Source organism: Bombina bombina, chromosome 1, assembly GCF_027579735.1.
Source record: "Bombina bombina isolate aBomBom1 chromosome 1, aBomBom1.pri, whole genome shotgun sequence".
Lineage (NCBI taxonomy): Eukaryota > Metazoa > Chordata > Amphibia > Anura > Bombinatoridae > Bombina > Bombina bombina.
The window spans coordinates 1,434,032,764-1,434,056,692 of record NC_069499.1 but is presented as its reverse complement, the minus strand read 5'-3'; the positions used below and the strand labels follow the sequence as shown (position 1 = coordinate 1,434,056,692).

The 23,929-nt window shown below is 39.2% G+C and overlaps 1 protein-coding gene across 1 annotated transcript in view; it reads right to left on the bottom strand.

The window, feature by feature from the left end:
* ARNT (aryl hydrocarbon receptor nuclear translocator) overlaps nt 1–23,929 on the bottom strand; it is a 382,463-nt gene that overhangs the window by 194,478 nt on the left and 164,056 nt on the right. The window contains exons 5-7 of the mRNA XM_053705500.1: nt 12,604–12,817; nt 1,633–1,846; nt 1,432–1,534 (exon numbers count right to left, since the gene is read on the bottom strand). Coding sequence (XP_053561475.1) covers nt 1,432–1,534; nt 1,633–1,846; nt 12,604–12,817 — 531 coding nt within the window. The remainder of the gene's footprint in view (nt 1–1,431; nt 1,535–1,632; nt 1,847–12,603; nt 12,818–23,929) is intronic.

Sequence of the window (23,929 nt, the reverse complement as noted above, 5' to 3'; positions counted from 1 at the left end):
CTTTGTTCTCTTGGTATTCTTAGTTGAAAGCTTAACCTGGGAGGTTCATATGCTAATTTCTTAGACCTTGAAGGCCGCCTCTTAAGAATGCATTTTAACAGTTTTTTCACCACTAGAGGGTGTTAGTTCATGTTTTTCATATATATAACACTGTGCTCATGCACGTGAAGTTACCTGGGAGCCATCACTGATTGGCTAAACTGCAAGTCTGTCAAAAGAACTGAAATAAAGGGGCAGATTACAGAGGATTAGATACAAGGTAATCACAGAGGTAAAAAAATATATAAATATAACTGTGTTGGTTATGCAAAACTGGGGAATGGGTAAAAAAGGGATTATCTATCTTTTAAAACAATAACAATTCTGGTGTAGACTGTCCCTTTAAGTAAAGCTCTCAAGTGATCCATGGTAAACTGAAAGGTGATGTCCTCAGATTCCTTGCCAGAGTCTGGAGAGGAATCTTCAGATTAGATCTCTTCATCAGATGCTGACAAAGATCTATCAAGATCTGATTCCTTAGCCTAGCTAAGGAGCGAAGGACTAACTGCGTCAATACCCTTAGAGGAAGAACTTGAGGTATGTTTTAGCTTACGCTTGCACTTGGGTAGCGCTTGCTGATTGATAAATGTAGCCACCAATCAGCAAGTGCAATCCAGGGACCAAGAACCAAAAATGGGCCAGCTTCTAAGCTTTCATTCCTTTTTTTCAAATAAAGATACCAAGAGAAAATTTGATAAATAGGAGTAAATTAGAAAGTTGCTTAAAATTGCAAGCTCTATCTGATTTAAAATGTAAAATGTGGGATTAGTATCGCTTTAACACCCCATGATGAAGTATTCACAGATGACAGTCTTATTTATAAGGAGGTTATTGAGATAAAAAGATGAAAACTGGATATTACTGGTGGCTACTAGTCACACCTTGTGTACTTATATTTCTTTAAATACATATGTAGGTTTCTATAGCTTCATGCAGGTTATTGAAAGGTACATAAAATACATTGATATGGCAATTTAATATTTAAATTCTGCCAAAAAAAAACCAAAACTTTTTAATACACTTTATTTTGTCTTCCTTTTCCTTTCATTAAAGTTTAAAAATAGTGGGCTTTCCAGTTCTGACAATTGAAAGAGCATACTGTGGTCTTCGCAAAGCTAACCAATCTGTCTCTGAATACAATCAAACAATCAAAGAACAGCAAAACAATGGAACTTTTGCAAACAGAATTACAAGATTGTAGAGAAATTGTGCAATTTCAAGGGTTATGCTGACCCTTTAAAAAAGATATAACTGTAAGCCCTAAAATTCAGATCTGTATGCATATTATAGTATATATATATAAACTTGCATGGTCAAATTCATGGCATTCCTTTAGTACTACATGGAACAATATATTATGAGCTGTAAAAGAATAATTTATGCTATATTCACCTCATTCTACAAATGAATGATCTGCGAGAACCCATGCACATTCTCATAGAGGACTGTTGCCCTTCTTTTTTCACTGTCCCAGTTTTTAGGTCCAGAATCCGACCTACATAAGATACAATCAAATTGTTAAAATGTAACTTGGCAAATGAAAGTTTGTGTAAGAAAGAAAGAAAAAACAAAAAGACCAAAGCAGTAACTAACCTGTCATGGCATTTTCAGCTGTTGAGAGCTGCTCTCTTAATTTCTCAACATCATCCCTGTGCACCTGGTCATACAGGGTGCTGCCAAACCATTCCGACTGTGGCTGGTTAAGAACTGGTGTCACTGAGTCAGATACGTACACAATTCTGCCAGTTTCACAGGATACTACAAACAAAAAGCCATCTGCAGCCTCTAAAATTAAATGCTTCAGCTCCTGTTAAAAAAAAAACAAAAAAAACATTAAAACATTACTCAAAATGATTCATCAGCAAAACATATTTATGAATTTTCTCCTTAAACAATTTAATTTTAAAGTGTGTGTGGTGCTTGAACCATGGCTTGGAAATTTCGCATATTCATTATAAATTAGTCTTCTGGGTTTTTTAGGCAATATTAAGGAACCTTTCCTTAAAAAACCCTCAATATCAAATAGCAGAATTGTTGTGTATTAAAGGGACATTAAAATTATCAAATGTACTTTGCTCTATTGGTATACTTTGTTCGAAAAGCAAGTAGGTAGGCTTAGGAGTGTAAATATGTCTGGAGCACTATATGGCAGCAATTTAGCAAGAATACTTTTAACAATGTTACACATTTGTAAGAGCTCTAAATGACAGCAACAAGTTCCTGCCACGTAGTGCTCTACACACGAATATGCTGCCTACCTAGGTATGTTCTTAAAGAAAACAAAACACATTTCATAAAAGAAGTAAATTGGACAGTTTTTTTGTTTATATAAAAATCTATGCTCTGAATCACAAAATATTTTTTTTTTAATCTCACATTCCTTTAACAAAGAACATTCACCTAGATTATGAGTTTTGAGTGCTATAGAGAAATTAACGAACGCAACAAAAGTTACGTTATTTAATTTCTTATAGCACTGCTATTACAAGTTTTCAAACATACGCCTTTTGTGTGTGCGATATGGTTGCGTTGAGCTCCATACTGCACACACTCAGAGCACTGCTGGGAAGTGCTTGTGCACGATTTCCCCATAAACATCAATGGGGAGAGATGGCCAAAAAAAAAACTAACACCTGTGATAGCGAAAACAAAAGTTCCGTAACGCAGCCCCATTGATGTCTATGGGGAAATAAAAATACTGTTTAAACCTAACATCCTAACATAAACCCTACGTCTAAACACCCCTAATCTGCTGCCCCCAACATCGCCGACGCCTGCCTACAGTTATTAACCCCTAATCTGCCGCTCCCAATATCGCCACCACTATACTACATTTATTAACCCCTAAACCGCCAGCTCCCCACATCGTAACGAGCTAAATAAAACTAAACTATATTAACTCAAAACCTAACCCTAACGTAACCCTAATCCTAACCCCCCTCAACTTTAACATTATAAAAATATAGCTAAATAAAATTTACAATTATTAACTTAATAAACCTATTAACCCCTAAACCGCCAGCCCCCCACATCGCAACAAGCTAAATTGAACTATACCCCTAAACCCCCTAACTTTAAAATAATTAAATTAGATCTAAATTAAATTTACAATTATTAAAGAGAATGTAAATTTTGATGCTAAAGTGCCCGGTTTTTAAAAATTCGATTAAAAATAGGGACACTTTAATTCATCAAAATTTACATTTCACTCCTGTTGAGAAAAAAAAAAAAAAAAAACTTACCTTTTAATCTTGACAGCAGCTCCAGCTTCCCCCACCCGTCGCAAAGCCTCTTCCTGGGTCTAAAATGAGGAATCCGGCTTCCTCCAATAACGGCATTGAATCAGACACTGATTCCCCCAGGGGGGAAGTCGTGATTGGAGGATGACCTATCCATCATTTCTAACATCAGAAATGGCTTGCAACAACCGGAGGAAGCTGGAGCTGCTGTCAAGATTAAAAGGTAAGTTATTTTTCACAACAGGAGTGAAATGTAAATTTTGATGAATTAAAGTGCCCCTGTTTTTAATCGAATTTTGTAAAACCGGGCACTTTAGCATCAAAATTTACATTCACTTTAACTAAATAACACCTATTTAAAACTAAATACTTACCTGTGAAATAAAACCTAAGCTAGCTACAATATAACTAATAGTTATATTGTAGCTAGCTTAGGTTTTATTTTTATTTCACAGGTAAGTTTGTATTTATTCTAACTAGGTAGACTAGTTAGTCAATAGTTATTAACTATTTACTAACTACCTAGTTAAAATAAATAAAACTTAAGCTGCCTTACACTAAAACCTAACATTACAAAAAATAAAAAAAACTACCATTACAAAAAAAAACAACGAAATTATCCAAAAAAATAATGATTAATCCTGTTCTAACACAGCAAAACAAAAAAACAACAACTCTAGAATAAAACTACCAAGAGACCTTAAAAGGGCCTTTTGGAGGGCCCTTAAAAGAGCCTTTTGTAGGGCATTGCCCTGAGATAAACAGCTCTTTTGCTCCAAAAAGAATACAAACACCCCTAACACTATACAAACCCCCACCCCCAAACTACCAAGGACCCTTAAAAGGGCCTTTTGGGGTGCCCTTAAAAGGGCCTTTTGTAGGGCATTGCCCTGAGATAAACAGCTCTTTTGCTACAAAAAGAATACAAACAACCCCTAACACTATACAAAGAGTAAAACAGCTATTTTACTAAAAAAAAAAAAAAAAACACCCCCTAAAAATATACATTACACAAAATAACAAACAAATTATCAAAAATAGAAAAGAATTACACCTAATCTAATAGCCCTATCAAAATAAAAAAGACCACCCAAAATAAAAAAACACCCTAGCCTACAATAAACTACCAATGGCCCTTAAAAGGGCATTTTGTGTGGCATTGCCCCAAAGATATCAGCTCTTTTACCTGTAAAAAAAAAATACAAACACTCCCCCAATAGTAAAACCCACCACCCAACCAACCCCCCAAATAAAAAAAAAAATCTAAAATAACCTTAACCACCCATTGCCCTGAAAAGGGTATTTGTATGGGCATTGCCCTTAAAAGGGCAATTAGCTCTTTTACTGCCCAGACCCTAAACTAAAAAAAAAAAAAAAACACCCAAAAATCCCTTAAAAAAAAAAACCTAGCGCTATCCCCTGACGATCCACTTACAGTTGTTGAAGTCCCGCTTGAAGGATCCATCCAGCCGGCGAAGTCATCATCCATGCGGCAAGAAGTCTTCATCCAGGCGGCGAAGTCCTCATCCATGTGGCCTCTTCGATCTTCATCCATCCGGCGCGGGTCCATCCTGAAGACATCTGGCGTGGAGCATCCTCTTCATACGGTCGCCGCCGTACATTGAATCTTCAATGCAAGGGACACGATTCAAGATGGCGTCCCTTGCATTCCTATTGGCTGAAATTTTTTAATAAGCTAATAGGAATTAGGGCTGCTAAAATCCTATTGGCTATTCAAATCAGCCAATAGGATTTAAGCAGCTCTCATTTTATTGGCTAACTCGAATAGCCGCTTGGATCAGGACGTTGCGGCCGGGATGAAGATTGAAGAGGCCATCTGGATGAAGACTTCTTGACGCATAGATGATGACTTCGCCGGCTGGATGGATCCTTCAAGCGGGACTTCAGCAACTGTAAGTGGATCGTCGGGGGTTAGTGTTTATTTAAGGGTTTTTTGTGTGGGGTTTTTTTTAGTTTAGGGTCTGGGCAGAAAAAGAGCTAAATGCCCCAAAAATTGCCCTTTTAGGGCTATTGGTAGTTTATTGTAGGCTAGGTTTTTTATTTTTATTTTGGGTGGACTTTTTTATTTTGATAGGGCTATTAGATTATGTGTAATTCTTTTTTATTTTTGATAATTTGTTATTTTTCGTAATTTAGTGTTTGTTTTTTTTGTAATTTAGTTTTTATTTTTTGTAATTAGATTGTAATTTTTAGAGTAGTGTTAGGATTTTTTTTATTGGTAGTTTAGTTTTATTTAATTGGTAGTTAGTTTAATTTTAGTTTAATAATTATAATAGTTTAATTGTTAGTTTAAATTTTTTTTTTTAATTTGACAGGTAAGTTTTAATTTAAGCTAGGGAAATTGTAATTTTAATATAAAGTTAGGGGGTCGTTAGGTTTAGGGGTTACTAGTGTAAATTAGTTTATTTTGTTGTGGGGGGCTTTTGGTTTAGGGGTTAATAGTTTATTTTAGTATATTTCGTTGTGGGGGGCTTGCGGTTTAGGTTAATAGGTTTATTATAGCGACGGTGTAGGGCTTAATAACTTTAGTATAGTGGGGGCGATGTGGGCGGACGGCAGATTAGGGGTTAATATTTAAATAGTGTTTTTTATGCGGAAGGGCGGTGGTTTAGGGGTTATTAACTTTAGTATAGTGGTGACGATGTCGGGGAGCGGCGGAATAGGAGTTAATAATTTTTTTTAGTGGCGGCGATGTCGGGAGCGGCAGATTATGGGGTTAATAAATTTATTATTGTATTTGCGATGCAGGAGGGTCTCGGTTTAGGGGTTAATATGTAGTTGTATGGGTGTTTAGTGTACTTTGTAACACTTTAGTTATGAGTTTTAAGTTACAGATTTGTAGCTTAACACTCATAACTACTGACTTTAGATGGTGGTACAGATCTTGTCGTTTTAGGCTGTAATGCTAACTTTTTAGCCGTACCGCAAATCTCGTAATACCGGTGCTCTGGGAATCCCATAAAAAAAACAGAATTTATGTTTACCTGATAAATTTCTTTCTCCTACGGTGTATCTGGTCCACGGCTTCATCCTTACTTGTGGGATATTCTCAATCCCTACAGGAAGTGGCAAAGAGAGCACACAGCAGAGCTGTCCATATAGCTCCCTTCAGGCTCCGCCCCCCCAGTCATTCGACCAACGGTTAGGAGAAAAAGGAGAACCATAAGGTGCAGTGGTGACTGTAGTTTACAAAAAATAAATTTAAACCTGACCAAAATGCCAGGGCGGGCCGTGGACCGGATACACCGTAGGAGAAAGAAATTTATCAGGTAAACATAAATTCTGTTTTCTCCTACATTGGTGTATCCGGTCCACGGCTTCATCCTTACTTGTGGGAACCAATACCAAAGCTTTAGGACACGGATGAAGGGAGGGAACAAGTCAGGTAACCTAAACGGAAGGCACCACTGCTTGCAAAACCTTTCTCCCAAAAATAGCCTCCGAAGAAGCAAAAGTATCGAATTTGTAAAATTTGGCAAACGTATGCAGTGAAGACCAAGTCGCTGCCTTACAAATCTGTTCAACAGAAGCCTCATTCTTGGAAGCCCATGTGGAAGCCACAGCTCTAGTAGAGTGAGCTGTAATTCGTTCAGGAGGCTGCCTTCCAGCAGTCTCATAAGCCAACCGGATGATGCTTTTCAGCCAAAAAGACAGAGAGGTCGCAGTCGCCTTTTGACCTCTCCTCTTGCCAGAATAGACGACAAACAAGGACGATGTTTGTCTGAAGTCTTTAGTTGCTTTTAGATAAAACTTTAAAGCACGAACCACATCAAGATGGTGTAACAGACGTTCCTTGTTAGAAACTGAATTAGGACACAGAGAAGGAACAACTATTTCCTGGTTGATATTCTTATTGGAAACCACTTTTGGAAGAAAACCAGGTTTGGTACGTAAAACGACCTTATCTGTATGAAAACCAGATAGGGTGAATTACACTGCAAAGCAGACAATTCAGAAACTCTTCTAGCAGAAGAAATAGCTACTAAAAACAAAACTTTCCAAGATAGTAAAACGGAACCCCTTGAAGAACTGAAAGAACTAAATTTAGACTCCATGGAGGAGCCACAGGTCTGTAGACAGGCTTGATTCTGACTAAAGCCTGTACAAACGCCTGAATATCTGGCATGGCTGCCAGACGCTTGTGTAACAAAACAGACAGAGCAGATATCTGTCCCTTTAAAGAACTAGCTGACAGACCTTTCTCCAATCCTTCTTGGAGAAAAGATAGTATCCTTGGAATCCTAATCTTACTCCATGAGTAACCCTTGGATTCGCACCAGCAAAGATATTTCCGCCATATCTTATGGTAAATTTTCCCGGTGACAGGCTTTCTAGCCTGGATCAGAGTATCTATAACTGATTCCGAAAACCCACGTTTAGCTAGAATCAAGCGTTCAATCTCCAAGCAGTCAGTTGCAGAGAAACTAGGTTTGGATGTTCGAATGGACCTTGAATTAGAAGGTCCTGCCTCAAAGGCAGCTTCCATGGTGGAACCGATGACATATTCACCAGGTCTGCATACCAAGTCCTGCGTATCAGAATTACCGAAGCCTTCTCCTGTTTGATCCTGGCTACTAGCCGGGGGAGAAGGGGAAACGGTGGAAAGACATAAGCTAGATTGAACGACCAAGGCGCTACTAAGGCATTCCAGACCGCGCTCCAGCCTAAGAGGCTAGCATCGGTCGTGACAATGATCCACTCCGGTCTTCGGAAACTCATTCCCTGAGACAGGTGATCCTGAGACAACCACCAGAGGAGTGAGTCTCTGGTTTGCTGGTCCATCTGAATCTGGGGAAAAAAATCTGCATAATCCCCATTCCATTGTTTGAGCATGCACAGTTGCAATGGTCTTAAATGAATTTGAGCAAAAGGAACCACGTCCATTGCCTCAACCATTAGTCCTATTACCTCCATGCACTGAGCTATGGAGGGTTGAGGAATGGATTGAAGAACTCGACAAGTGTTCAAAAGTTTTCATTTCCTGACCTCTGTCAGAAAGATTTTCATTTCTATCGAGTCTTTTATTGTTCCCAGGAAGGGAACCCTTGTGAACGGGGACAGAGAACTTTTTTCTATGTTCACCTTCCACCCGTGAGACCTTAGAAAGGCTAGAACAATGTCCATATGAGCCCTTGCTTTGTGAAAGGACGACGCCTGTTGAAAATTCTGTGAGCAGTGGCCAATCCGAAGGGAAGAGCCACGACTGGTAATGCTTGTCCGAATGGTTTCCATTTTGAATGATGGAACTCTGAGGAATTTGTTTAGGATCTTTAAATCCAGAATTGGCCTGAAAGTTCCTTCCTTTTTGGGAACTACAAACAGGTTTGAGTGCTGTTGGAACTGGGTTTATCACTCCCATTTTTAAAAGGTCTTCTACGCAATGTAAGAATGCCCGTCTCTTTATCTGGTCTAAAGATAAGCGAGACATGTGGAACCTTCCCCTTGGAGGAAGGTCCTTGAATTCTAGAAGATACCCCTGAGAGACAATTTCTAGTGCCCAGGGGTCCGGAACATCTCTTGCCCAGGCCTGAGCAAAGAGAGAAAGTCTGCCCCCTACTAGATCCGGTCCCGGATTGGGGGCTACCCCTTCATGCTGTCTTGGTAGCAGCAGCAGGCTTTTTGGCCTGTTTACCCTTGTTCCAGCCTTGCAATGGTTTCCATGCTGGTTTGGGCTGGGGTGCGTTACCCTCTTGCCTAGTGGCTGTAGAGGTAGAAGCTGGTCCGTTCCTGAAATTGCGAAAGGAACGAAAATTAGACTTATTTTTAGCTTTGAAAGGTCTATCCTGTGGAAGGGCATGGCCCTTTCCCCCAGTGATATCTGAAATAATTTCTTTCAACTCTGGCCCGAATAGGGTCTTATCCTTGAAAGTAATATTAAGCAATTTTGTTTTGGACGACACATCCGCCAACCACGATTTTAGTCAAAGCGCTCTACGCGCCACTATTGCGAAACCAGAATTTTTCGCTGCTAATTTAGCTAACTGAAAAGCGGCATCTGTAATGAAAGAATTAGCCAACTTCAGGGCGTGAATTCTATCCATGACTTCATCATAAGAAGTCTCCTTCTGGAGCGAGTTTTCTAATTCCTCAAACCAAAAAGCAGCTGCAGTGGTTACAGGAATAATGCAAGAAATTGGTTGAAGAAGAAAACCTTGTTGAACAAAAATTTTCTTAAGTAAACCTTCTAATTTTTTATCCATAGGATCTTTGAAAGCGCAACTGTCTTCTATTGGTATAGTTGTGCGCTTAGCTAGCGTTGAAACTGCCCCCAACAATGGGGAACATTTTCTTAAATATAGGAGGGGGAACAAAAGGTACACCTGGCTTCTCCCACTCCTTATTCACTATATCCGCCACCCTCTTAGGTATCGGAAACGCATCAGTGTGTACTGGGACCTCTAAGAATTTATCCATTTTACACAATTTTTCTGGGACCACCAAAGGGTCACAATCATCAAGAGTAGCTAGGACCTCCTTAAGTAGGGCGCGGAGGTGTTCTAGCTTAAATTTAAATGCTATGGTATCAGGCTCTGCCTGCTGAGAAACTTTTCCTGTGTCAGAAATTTCTCCCTCAGACAGGCCCTCCCTCACCGCCAAGTCAGATTGATGTGAGGGCACTACAGATAAATTATCCTCTGCGTCTGCTTGCTCATTTTCTGTATTTAAAACTGAGCAATCACGCTTCCTAGGAAAAGCTGGCAGTTTGGATAAAAATGCTGCGAGAGAATTATCCATTACTGCTGCTAACTGTTGCATAGTAATCGCAATTGGTGCGCTAGATGTACTGGGCATCGCCTGCGCGGGCATAGCTGGTGTTGACACAGAAGGAGAGGAAAGCAAGCTATCTTCACTACCTTCAGCTAAAGAATCATCTTGGGCTATATTTTTAAGTGTGATTGTACTGTCCTTAAGCTGTTTGGACGCTACGGCACACTTCACACATAAATTTAATGGGGGAACCACCTTGGCCTTTGGACATACAGAACATAGGCTATCTGAAGATTCAGACATGTTTGACAGACTTAAACAGAACTACAATGCAATAAAAATTATTTTTGACAAAAACGTTACTGTCTCTTTAAATAATAAAAGAGCACACTTTATTACTGAAACATCAAAAAACCATGAAATAAACATCCGATTTTAATGAAATTTTCACCACAGAGTCTTAATGCTTTGAAAAGATTGCACACAAATTTTCTGATCAATAAACCCCTTAATGCCCAAACCGGAGCTAATAACAGTTATTAACCAGTTAACACACTACAGTACTAGCCACAGCTTCCACTGTAGCCCTTTACCTTCATTAGGGATTATTTTAGTAGGAAATAAGCCTCTCTGGAGTCTTTTATGATGCCTCTTGACTCCCCACATGAAGCTGCATGGACTGCCTAGGCCATAACAACTGCGCAATTGAGGCCTGAAAATGAGGCCTCCTCCCTCTTCATTCCAGAGTGGAGGGGCCTTTCTGACTAGATTTAGGTGTCCAAATAATTGCCAGGCCGAAATTAAACCCCAAAAGTGTTTTAAAGTCTGAAAAAACACCTTATTTATAGTGAAAAACATGCTAAAAAGCAATCGATTTTAAAGCCCACAATAGTGTCAACCAGCATAGAGCCATCATTTTATACAGAGTCTAAGAAAAAAATGGCTTACCTATCCCAGAGGGAATTTCTGACAGTCTTCTAGCATTACATGGTCTTGTTAGAAAAATGACTGATCATACCTGAAGCAGTTAAGCCTGCAAACTGTTCCCCCCAACTGATGTTCTCTGGTTTCAACAGTCCTGCGTGAGAACAGCAATGGATTTTAGTTACTGGTGCTAAAATCATACTCCTCTCAACAGAAATCTTCATCACTTTCTGCTGTAGAGTAAATAGTACAAACCGGCACTATTTTAAAATAAACTCTTGATAGAATAAATAAAAAACTACAACTAACACCACATACTCTGTACCACCCCCGTGAAGATGCTACTTGTTCAGAGCGGCAAAGAGAATGACTGGGGGGGCGGAGCCTGAGGGGAGCTATATGGACAGCTCTGCTGTGTGCTCTCTTTGTCACTTCCTGTAGGGATTGAGAATATCCCACAAGTAAGGATGAAGCCGTGGACCGGATACACCAATGTAGGAGAAACATCATTTTTACGTGTGCGGGACTGACGTTGCGGTACAGGCTAAAAGGTGTGCGGTACACCTATACCAACAACACTTGTAATAGCTGAGGTGCCATATTTTCAGCGTTACAAGCTGCAACGCAAAACTTGTAACCTAGGTGTTTAATAGTTATGGTCCTCTTATACAATTCTTTATGGGCAGATTTTTTCTATTGTTTACTGCCTAAGACTTGTCCTAACAAAGATGTTCAATATTAAAATAGCAGGTATCACATGTCTGATTTTCTTGTAATTGAGACTTCAATTGTATTTTTTTCCACTGCCCCCAGAGAAGCTTAAGTAAATTCTTTGGAATTCAGAACACTCACCCTTCTACATGGCGCACAGTGATTGCTGAGTGTTCAGGATCTCATTTATTAATATCACTGATTGTTTCTAATATTTGCCAATCAAGTGGTTTTCCACTTGATGTGTGTCACTTGATTGCATTTCAAATGTCAGTTTATAAAATAATTTGAATAGCTTTTTTGCAAAGAATGTGGAGAATTAGTGTCATTGCTGTAAGACAAAAGTTCAGTACAACATTACCCTATAAACATGCAACACTGGAGATAATTTCAGTCACAGTGTTCTCCTCAGGCTTTTTTTAATGGGTGCACCACCAGGCTGATTTTACTGATCACATGGCTAAAATTGTAGCCAAATAGGAGCTTAAATTGGCTAATATTTAATGTTTTCAATGTTTATTGCCCAAATGATCATTAAATTAATTTATGCTAAATTGTGCAATTCATTTGCGCTTTGGATAGCAGAAAATGTTATAATATTACAAAGTATTACACTGCCCTCACTCAGCTACTTCATAATGCCACCCGGATGGCAACATTTTATGTGGAGAACACTGAGTCCAGTGACTATGGGTAGGTGGAACAGCACACTTTGCAAAGGAAAATTACAGGAACACAGGAAATATAATGATAAATGTACACTGCAATATTTTTTCCAATGCTTACATTAAAGTCTGCGTTTAGCGGTCCTTTTACTTTAAGTCCATTATTTAAAGTGACATTGTATTGTAATTTTTTTCTCGTTTTAAATGGGTTCCCAATGATACATTTTTAACATATATAGCCATAACTGCAAAGGTGTCTGTATTAGACGAAAGTATGACATTCTATAAAACCATACCTGATCTGTGAGGAAAGATGGTTTGTATGTGCCATCAGTGGGTGTGTTTCCAGTACCCCGAAGAGATTTCATATGTGAAACTGCCATGCGCAGTATGGTAAGTTTGTCTGGTTTGCGAGCCAAGGCACTGCATGTTGGTACCATGTCCGAAAGCTCTGTGATGTATGCAGTCATTTTGTTCCTCCTGCGGCGCTCTATCTCACTATGATTCTCCCTGCATTGGAACAGATACAAAGTAGGCTAAAGAATTCCCAACAAAAGTAATAATATAGAGTACTGAACAGAAAGAAATAGGTATGAACTAAGTCTTTGTTAAACCTAGTAAATAGTGCAATCATGCCAAGCATGCAAAATACAGTGAGAAATAGAGCTTACAGCAGATCAGTCCAACATAATCTGGTATATCCCTACATGCTTAAAAAGCCAAAAGACTGTGCTTTTTTTAAGCACACCAGCTTTAAAACTTGGGTTAGAATATTTTCTTTGATAAGAGGCATATTGGTAAAGCAACTAAACAAAACTTGAGATATATGTAAGAAGATAAAAGTAGGCAAGTTTCCAGACAGGGAACCTGTCCAACAACGGTCAATGCAGCATCAGTTGGTAAAATGTAAGATTGCTCAAAAGTTTTCTTGTGCAATAATCCTGCCCTTGCAAAACTAATCTTGCAAAATTGGTGGAAAGTTTAGGAAGCAGTGGTCTTATAACAATTGCTTCTTAAATTACTGTTGAAGGCTCCCAAGGGCTCTAAAGCTAAAATGTACATAAATTAGTCCCATTGTATTGTATTTCTTAAAGGATACTAAAACCAAAATGAAATCATGATTCATAAAGAGTATTTTACATTATTATTTTTTTAAACTTTCCAATTTGCTTCCATTATAAAAATGTGCAGAATCTTCTTGTGCACACTTTGCAAGGCACCAACTCCTACTGAGTGTGTGCAAGAGTACACAGTATATATGTAATTGGCTGCTATCTGTCACATGATACAGGGATTAGGGAAAATCTAAGTAACTTTGAAAATTATCAGGAAAAAAAAAAAAATCAAAATTACTCCAGTCTTTATTATGTATTTATTGCTTATGCAATTCCACTGTATTTAAAGAGTGTCTTCCGTTTCATGTGTTCCTACTGATCCATTATAAACTGTTGAAGTTTATTAAAGTGTTTTTAAATAGTTGTTTTAGTTTATTTTGTTATTTGAAATAGCTTATTTTGCCTAGTGTATCCCCATTTATACTGAAAATCTCAGTTCTTAGTTATATTAAAGTTATGTAAACAGGAAGCTTAAAGGGACATAATACTCATATGCTAAATAACTTGAAAGTGATGCAGTATAACTGTAAAAAGCGGACAGGAAAATATCACTTGAGCATCTCTATGTAAAAAAGGAAGATATTTTACCTCACAATCTCTTCAGCTCAGCAGAGTAAGTTCTGTGTAAAAAGTTATACTTCAGCTGCTGTCCAGCTGCAGGTTATAAAAAAAAAAAAAAAGGAATAAATGAACTGCAGCCAATCAGTATCAGCAGTGCTGAGGTCATGAACTCTTTTACTGTGATCTCATGAGATTTCACTTAACTCTTGTGAGATTTCATAGTAAACTTCCTTAAACTGAATAGGGAAATAAGATGAGTGTGCACGAAGCTCGCTCCCTTGCCTCCTGGGACAGGCATAATGATTTGCTGCTTAAAGTCCTTTACAATGGGGTGTGAATACTTAGAACATTTTGAGGTCAAATAGCTTCCTTTTTTACATAGATGTTCAGGCGATATTTTCTAGTCAGTTTTTTTTTACAGCTATGCTGCATCACTTTCAAGTGTTTCAACATTTGGGTATCATGGCCCTTTAAGAAGAAAATACACTCCCAATGGGGGGTGGAAGGTATTTGTATTGCACTTGCTTTTGTATAAATCAGATAACATAACATAAGGATTCAATTACGTATACAGAGAAAAAAAAATATTGAAGGAATGCTCTTCCTACAAGTTCAGACTATTTGAATAGGACGTGGTTTCAAGTAACAAGAACAGCTATTTCCTATTCAAAAATAAACCTAAAAGAACACATTCCCATCATTTTTACTCTGCAGCTGGTATAACAAACACATTAAATGGAAAACAATTTTACAATACAATGTCTCTTTAAAGGTCCTTAAAAGAACAGTCAAATCAAAATTAAACTTTCATGATTGAGATAGGGCATGCAATTTCCAGTTTACTTTTATCAAAGCAAATCTAGGTAAATTCAAACTGATTTCTAAACCGTTGAAGGCCGCCTCTTATATCAGTACATTTTGACAGGTTATCACAGACAGTGCTAGTTGTGTGTCATATATGTAACATTATACTTATGCCCATGGATTTATTTATGAGTCAGCACTGATTGGTTAAAATGTCAAAAGAACTGAGATAAGAGCAGAGGCTTAGATACAAAGTAATCACAGAGGTAAAAAGTGTATGAAAATAACAGGGAATTGGTAATAAAGGAATTATCTATCTTTTTAAACAATAAATATTTTCAAGTAGACTTGAGGTGCAGCATGGAACAAATTTCTCCTCCGTCACTTCTATTCCCCAGTTATAAAAACAAAACGTATGCTTACCTGATAAATTTCTTTCTTTCCGGATATAGAGAGTTCACTACGTCATTCAATTACTAGTGGGAATATCACTCTTGGCCAGCAGGAGGAGGCAAAGAGCACCACAGCAAAGCTGTTAAGTTTCACTCCCCTACCCATAATCCCCATAAGGGAAATGGAAAAAGGAATAACACAAAGGTGTAGAGGTGCCTGAGGTTTAGTCAAAAATAACTGTCTTAATAAAGGGTGGGGCCGTGGACTCTCCATATCCAGAAAGAAATATATCAGGTAAGCATACATTTTGTTTTCTTTCCTAAGATATGGAGAGTCCACAACGTCATTCAATTACTAGTGGGAACCAAAACCCAAACTAGAGGACACAGAATGAACAGGGAGGGAGAACAAGACAGGCAGACCTAAACAGAAGGCCCGCCCGCTTAAAGAACCTTTCTCCCAAAAGAGGCCTCAGCCGAAGCAAAAGTATCAAATTTGGAAAAAGCATGCAGAGAGGACCATGTTGCAGCCTTGCAAAGCTGTTCCATTGAAACTTCATCTTTGAAAGCCCAAGAAGAGGAGACAGCCCTAGTGGATGAGCTGTAATTCTCTCGGGAGGCTGCTGTCCAGCAGTCTCATAAGCAAAATGAATCATACATCTCAACCAGAGGGAAAGAAGTAGCCTTCTGATCCTTACGCTTTCCTGAGAAACAAACAAACAGGGCAGAAGACTTTTGAAAATCCTTAGTCGCCTGTAGATAGAATTTTAGAGCACGCACAAAATCCAAGTTGTGCAACAAACTTTCTTTATTAGGAGGAGGATTGGGACAGAGAGAAGGAACAATAATTTCCTGATTAATATTTCTATACGAAACCACTTTAGGAAGAAACCCCAATTTAGTACGAAGAACCGCCTTATCCGCATGAAAGATAAGGTAAGGTAAATCACACCGCAAAGCCGAGAGTTCCGAAATGCTCCAAGCAGAAGAGAACATTTGACAAAAAGATTGAACATCTGGCACATCCGCCAGACGCTTGTGTAACAAAATAGATAATGCAGAAATCTGACCTTTCAGAGGACTGACTGACAACCTTTTTCTCCAGACCTTCCTGGAGAAGACAAAATTCTAGGAATCCTGACTCTACTCCAAGAGTAGCCCTTAGATTCACACCAATAAAAGTATCTACAAAATACCTTATAGTAAATTATTAGAGTAACAGGCTTGCGAGGCTGGATCATGGTTTCAATGACCGACTCTACTCTTAGACAGAACTAAGTGTTCAATCTCCAAGCAGTCAGCTTCAGAAAAAGGAGCTTTGGATGGAGGAATGGACCCCGGGTTAGAAGGTCCTTTATCAGAGGCAACCTCCAAGGCGGCCGAGAAGACATCTTCACTAGGTCTGCATACCAGATCCTGTGAGACTATGCAGGAGCTATTAGAATTACCAATACTATCTCTTGTTTGATATGAGCAATAAGGAGTGCTAATGGAGGAAACAGGTATGCTAGACCGAATTTCCAAGGAACCGCCAGAACATCTATCAAAGCGGCCTGAGAATCTCTTGACAGTGAACCGTACTTTGGAAGCATGGCGTTCTACTGAGATGCCATCAGATCCAACTCCGACTCCCCCATTTGAGGGTTAACCTGGAGAACACCTCCGGATGGAGAGCCCACTCCCCGGGATAAAATAACTGTCTGCTCAGGAAATCCGCTTCCCAGTTGTTTACTCCAGGAATGTGTATGGCGGATAGACAACAACTGTGAGCTTCCGCCCACTGAATAATCTGTGCCACCTCCTTCATGGCTAAGGAACTCCGAGTTCCTCCCTGGTGGTTGATGTAAGCCACTGAGGTGGTGATGTCCGACTGAAACCTGATAAACTGGGCTAAGAACAATTGAGGCCAAGCCATCAGAGCATTGTAAATCGCTCTCAACTCCAAGATGTTTATGGGGAGAGCAGACTCCTCCTGACTAGTCCCTATGCTTTTAACGTCCCAGACTGCTCCTCAGCCTAGAAGGCTGGCGTCCGTGGTCAAAATCACCCAGGAAGGTCTCCAGAAGCATGTGCCCTGAAAGCCACAGTGGGCGAGAGTCTCTTGTCGACTGGTCTAGATCTATCCTCTGAGACAGATCTGAATGGTCTCCGTTCCATTGTCTGAGCATGCATAATTGCAGAGCTCTCAAATGGAATCGAGCAAAGGGAATGATGTCCATGGAAGCGACCATCAGACCAATTACCTCAATACATTGAGCCACTGATGGCCGAACAGTAGACAGCAGAGAGGTAAGAGGAGAGAATTTTGGATTTTCTGACCTCCGTCAGAAAAATTTTCATAGATAGGGAATTTATTATGGTCCTTAAGAAAACCACCCTTGTAGCTGGAACAAGGGAACTCTTTTCCAGACTCCCTTTGCAACCATGGGAACGTAGAAAAGACAACAAGATCTCTGTATAAGAGTTTGTTTCTTGAAAAGATGGCGCCTGAAACAATATGTCGTCCAGGTAGGGCGCCACTGCAATTCCACGAGACCTGATCACTGCCAAGAGAGCCCCCAGAACCTTTGAGAAAATCCTGGGAGCTGTGGCAAGCCAAAACGGAAGAGCCACAAACTGAAAGTGTTTGAAAGGGGAATCTCAGGAATATGTGAAGATCCCTGTGGATGGGAACATGAAGATACGCAATCCTTCAGATCTATGGTCATCATTAACTGACTCTCTTGGACCAAAGAAAGAATGGAACGAATAGTTTCTATTTTGAAGGACGGTACCCTGAGAAACTTGTAGAGGCACTTTAGGTCTAAAATGGGTCGAAAAGTTCCCTCTTTTTTGGAAACCACAAACAGATTTAAATAGAATCCGAGACCCTGTTCCCTTAATGGAACTGGAATAATCACTCCCAGGGAGGAAAGGTCCTGAATGCAGTTCAAGAATGCCTCTCTTTTTACCTGGTCTGCAGATAATCTTGAGAGGTGGAATCTGCCCCTGGAAGGGAAAGTTTTGAATTCTATTTTGTAACCCTGAGATACTATGTCCACAGCTTAAGGATCTGGGACATCTCATCTCCACGCTTCACAAAACTGTGAAAGTCTGCCGCTATGCCTCGTGGCCTTAGAACTGCCAGTAGGGACCCTAGAAGCTTCGTAAAGATTATTGGTGCCGTGGTTAACCCGAAGGGAAGAGCCACAAACTGGTAATGCCTGTCTAGGAAGGCGAACCTGAGGAACTGATGATGATCTCTGTGTATCGGAATGTGGAGATAAGCATCCTTTAAGTCCACGGTAGTCATATATTGACCCTCCTGGATCATAGGTAGGATGGTTCGAATAGTCTCCATAATGAAGGATGGGACCCTGAGAAATTTGTTTAGGATCTTGAGATCCAAGATTGGTCTGAAAGTTCCCTCTTTTTTGGGAACTATAAACAGATATGAATAAAAACCCTGGTCCTGTTCCTCCCTTGGAACTGGGTGGATCACTCCCATAACCAGTAGGTCTTGAACGCAACGTAAGAATGCCTCTCTCTTTATCTGGTTTGCAGATAATTGTGAGAGATGAAGCTTTGAAGTCCAGAAGATATCCCTGGGAAACAATCTCCAGAGCCCAGGGATCCTGGACGTCTCTTGCCCAAGCCTAGGAGAAGAGAGAAAGTCTGCCCCCAACTAGATCCGGTCCCGGATCGGGGGCTACTCCTTCATGCTGTCTAAGAGGCAGCAGCAGGTTTTTTGGCCTGCTTCCCCTTGTTCCAAGCCTGGTTAGGTCTCCAGACTGGTTTGGACTGGGCAAAATTTCCCTCTTGTTTTGCATTAGAGGAAGTTGAAGCTGCGCCACTCTTGAAGTTTCGAAAGGAACGGAAATTAGTCTGTTTGGTCCTTAATTTGTTGGACCTATCCTGAGGAAGGGCGTGACCTTTTCCTCCAGTAATATCAGAAATGATCTCCTTCAGTCCAGGCCCGAATAGGGTCTGCCCTTTGAAGGGGATGTTGAGAAGCTTAGACTTTGAAGTAACGTCAGCTGACCAGGATTTAAGCCATAGCGCCCTACGCGCCTGAATGGCAAAACCTGAATTCTTAGCCGTTAGCTTGGTTAAATGAAAAACGGCGTCAGAAATAAAGGAATTAGCTAATTTAAGAGCTTTAATCCTGTCTAGAATATCATCAAACGGGGTCTCCACCTGTAGAGCCTCCTCAAGAGACTCGAACCAGAAAGCCGCTGCAGCAGTGACTGGGGCAATGCATGCAAGAGGCTGGAGAATAAAACCTTGTTGTATAAAGATTTTTGTTGTAGGTTTAGTTGTACGCTTAGCTAGGGTAGAGACTGCTCCCTCCACCTTAGGGACCGTCTGCCACGAGTCCCGTGTTGCGGCATCTATGGGAAACATCTTTTTAAAAGCAGGAGGGGGAGAGAACGGTACACCTGGTCTATCCCATTCCTTAGTAATAATTTCTGAAAACCTCTTAGGGACTGGAAAAACGTCAGTGTAAACAGGCACTGCAAAGTATTTGTCCATTTTACACAATTTCTCTGGGACTACAATGGGGTCACAGTCATCCAGAGTCGCTAAAACCTCCCTGAGCAACAAGCGGAGGTGTTCAAGCTTAAATTTAAACGCTGTCATTTCAGAGTCAGACTGAAGTAACGCCTTCCCTGAATCAAAAATGTCACCCACAGATAGAAGCTCTCCTGCTTCGGCTTCTGCATATTGTGAGGGTATATCGGACATAGCTACTAAAGCGTCAGAAAGCTCTGTATTTGTTCTAGCCCCAGAGCTGTCTCGCTTTCCTTGTAACCCTGGCAGTTTGGACAATACCTCTGTGGGGGTATTAGTCATAACCGCCGCCATGTCTTGTAAGGTAAACGCATTGGACGCGCCAGATGTACTTGGTGTCACTTGAGCGGGAGATATAGGTTCTGACACATGGGGAGAGCTAGGTGGTTTAACCTCCCTTTTGTCAGTCTGATAAACCTCTGGTGATAAATCTTTAAATGCCATAATATGGTCTTTATAACTTATAGAAATATCAGTACATTTGGTACACATTCTAAGAGGGGGTTCCACAATGGCTACTAAACATAATGAACAAGGAGTTTCCTCTATGTCAGACATGTTTAACAGACTAGTAATGAGACCAGCAAGCTTGGAAAATACTTTAATAAATGTGAAACAGCAATTAAACAAAAACGTTACTGTGCCTTTAAGAGAAAAAAACTACCACATAAACTGCAAAACAGTGTTAAAAAGTAGTAAACAATACAACATTTTTACAGTGTGTATAATGGACTAAAGCAGCATTGCACCCACTTTCAAATGGATGATTAACCCTTTAGGCCCCAAACCGGATTTGAAAAACGTTAAAAACGTTAATAAACAGTCAAACACACTGCCACAGCTCTGCTGTGGCTCCTACCTGCCCTTAAACACGATTTTTGCAGGACAAAAACCCTCTATAGTGGTCCTAGATGCCAGAGGACTCCTTTAGGGAAGCTTGATGTCTCAGTCTGAATATCAACTGCGCATTTAGAGCGCGAAAATAGGCCCCTCCCACCATGCACTCGATGTCAGAGGGCCTTAAAAAAGTACTCCTAGGAGTAATCTGACTAGCCATGTGGAAAACTAGGCCCCAAATAAAGATTTATCACCCTCAGAGAAAAAACGTTTTTTCTATAAACCATGCAAACGTTTTGACACTAAGTAATATGAGTATTAACATGAATATTACCCTTTTTTGTAAGCATGATCCCAGTCGTTGTAAAATCACTGCATCAGGCTTACCTCAAATATACAAGGCTCTGTCAGCATTTTCTAGACCTTATCATCTCTCTAGAAATAAATATACTGAACATACCTCAAAGCAGGTAATCTGCAAACCGTCCCCCCAACTGAAGTTTTCTTTCCATACTCTTCAGTTATGTGTGAGAACAGCAATGGACCTTAGTTACAAACCGCTAAGATCATCAACCTCCAAGCAGATTCTTCTTCCAATTTCTGCCTAAGAGTAAAACAGTACAACGCCGGTACCGTTTAAAAATAAACTCTTGATTGAAGGTAAAAACTACACTAAGTCACCACATCTCTCTTACACTTCCTATCTTGTCGAGAGTTGCAAGAGAATGACTGGGGGTGGCAGTTAGGGGAGGAGCTATATAGACAGCTCTGCTGTGGGTGTCCTCTTGCAACTTCCTGTTGGGAAGGAGAATATCCCACAAATAATGGATGAACCCGTGGACTGGATACACCTTTACAAGAGAAATATAAATTACACCTTTAAATACAGCTTCAATTAAACTACTGATATAGAGACTACCTTTGATTTAAAATACTAAATATATTTAACGATCAATATACTTTACCAGCAACAAATATTTGAGAGTTTCAGCTTTTCCAACCAAAGATTTTCCAAAGTCATACATGAAGGTATTTTTGCAAACAGGGTATCACAAACACAGAGGTATTTCTCTGTTTCCAACAGAGAGATATTCTAAGTCAGGTCCCAAACCAAAAGTGTGGGGGGGGTTTTGTGTCTCTTCCCTTCTTTGCATAGTCTTTTTGTCTGTGACAAATTCCACCTTCATTTCTTTATCACCCAATGGAAATTCTCTGTGTCCATTTGTCAAAGATATTAACTGCTTAAAATATATATATATATATATATATATATATATATATATATATTTTTTTTTTTTTTTAAAGAAATGTACATTAAATAAATCTATAATTTTCTAGCTTTAATAAACTATATGATCAATACATGGCCCACCTAATCTAACTGAGCACGTATTTTCAAATCCAAAGAAGGGTATATATTATATATATATATATATATATATATATATATATATATATATATATATATATATATATATATAATACAAATATCTTAGCTAATGTATACTCCCAGACAATCCTCTCTTTATAATATATCTTGATTGATTCCTGAGTCATATTTCCATTACGAGATAAAATGATTTTAATAAGATCATATCATCCCATATTCTGAGATTATATTGCAATTTTGAGCATCTCTATATTCCATACATACCTGCAATAGAATTCTGTAGCAATTAAATCATGACAGATACATATGAGCATTATAATTATTGACTATTTAATAACATAATTTATGTAAGAACTTACCTGATAAATTAATTTCTTTCATATTAGCAAGAGTCCATGAGCTAGTGACGTATGGGATATACATTCCTACCAGGAGGGGCAAAGTTTCCCAAACCTCAAAATGCCTATAAATACACCCCTCACCACACCCACAATTCAGTTTAACGAATAGCCAAGAAGTGGGGTGATAAGAAAGGAGCGAAAGCATCAAAAATAAGGAATTGGAATAATTGTGCTTTATACAAAAAAATCATAACCACCACAAAAAAAAGGGTGGGCCTCATGGTCTCTTGCTAATATGAAAGAAATGAATTTATCAGGTAAGTTCTTACATTAATTATGTTTTCTTTCATGTAATTAGCAAGAGTCCATGAGCTAGTGACGTAGGGGATAGCAGATACCCAAGATGTGGAACTTCCACGCAAGAGTCACTAGAGAGGGAGGGATAAAATAAAGACAGCCAATTCCGCTGAAAAAATAATCCACAACCCAAATCAAAACGTTTTAATCTTATAATGAAAAAAACTGAAATCATAAGCAGAAGAATCAAACTGAAACAGCTGCCTGAAGTACTTTTCTACCAAAAACTGCTTCAGAAGAAGAAAAAACATCAAAATGGTAGAATTTAGTAAAAGTATGCAAAGAAGACCAAGTTGCTGCTTTGCAAATCTGATCAACAGAAGCTTCATTCCTAAAAGCCCAGGAAGTAGAAACTGACCTAGTAGAATGAGCCGTAATCCTTTGAGGCGGGGACTTACCCGACTCCACATAAGCAAGATGAATCAAAGACTTTAACCAAGACGCCAAAGAAATGGCAGAAGCCTTCTGACCTTTCCTGGAACCAGAAAAGATAAATAGACTAGAAGTCTTTCTAAAATCTTTAGTAGCTTCAACATAATATTTCAAAGCTCTAACTACATCCAAAGAATGTAAAGATCTTTCCAGAGAATTCTTAGGATTAGGACACAATGAAGGGACAACAATTTCTCTACTAATGTTGTTAGAATTCACAACTTTAGGTAAAAATTGAAATGAAGTCCGCAACACCGCCTTATCCTGATAAAAAATCAGAAAAGGAGATTCACAAGAAAGAGCATATAACTCAGAAACTCTTCTAGCAGAAGAGATGGCCAAAAGAAACAAAACTTTCCAAGAAAGTAATTTAATATCCAGAGAATGCATAGGTTCAAACGGAGGAGCCTGTAAGGCCCTCAGAAGCAAATTAAGACTCCAAGGAGGAGAGATTGACTTAATGACAGGTTTGATACGAACCAAAGCCTGTACAAAACAATGAATATCAGGAAGATTAGCAATCTTTCTGTGAAAAAGAACAGAAAGAGCAGAGATTTGTCCTTTCAAAGAACTTACAGACAACCCCTTATCCAAACCATCCTGAAGAAACTGTAAAATTCTAGGAATTCTAAAAGAATGCCAAGAGAATTTATGAGAAGAACACCAAGAAATGTAAGTCTTCCAAACTCGATAATAAATCTTTCTAGAGACAGATTTACGAGCATGTAACATAGTATTAATCACTGAGTCAGAGAAACCTCTATGACTAAGAATCAAGCGTTCAATCTCCATACCTTCAAATTTAATGATTTGAGATCCTGATGGAAAAATGGGCCTTGAGA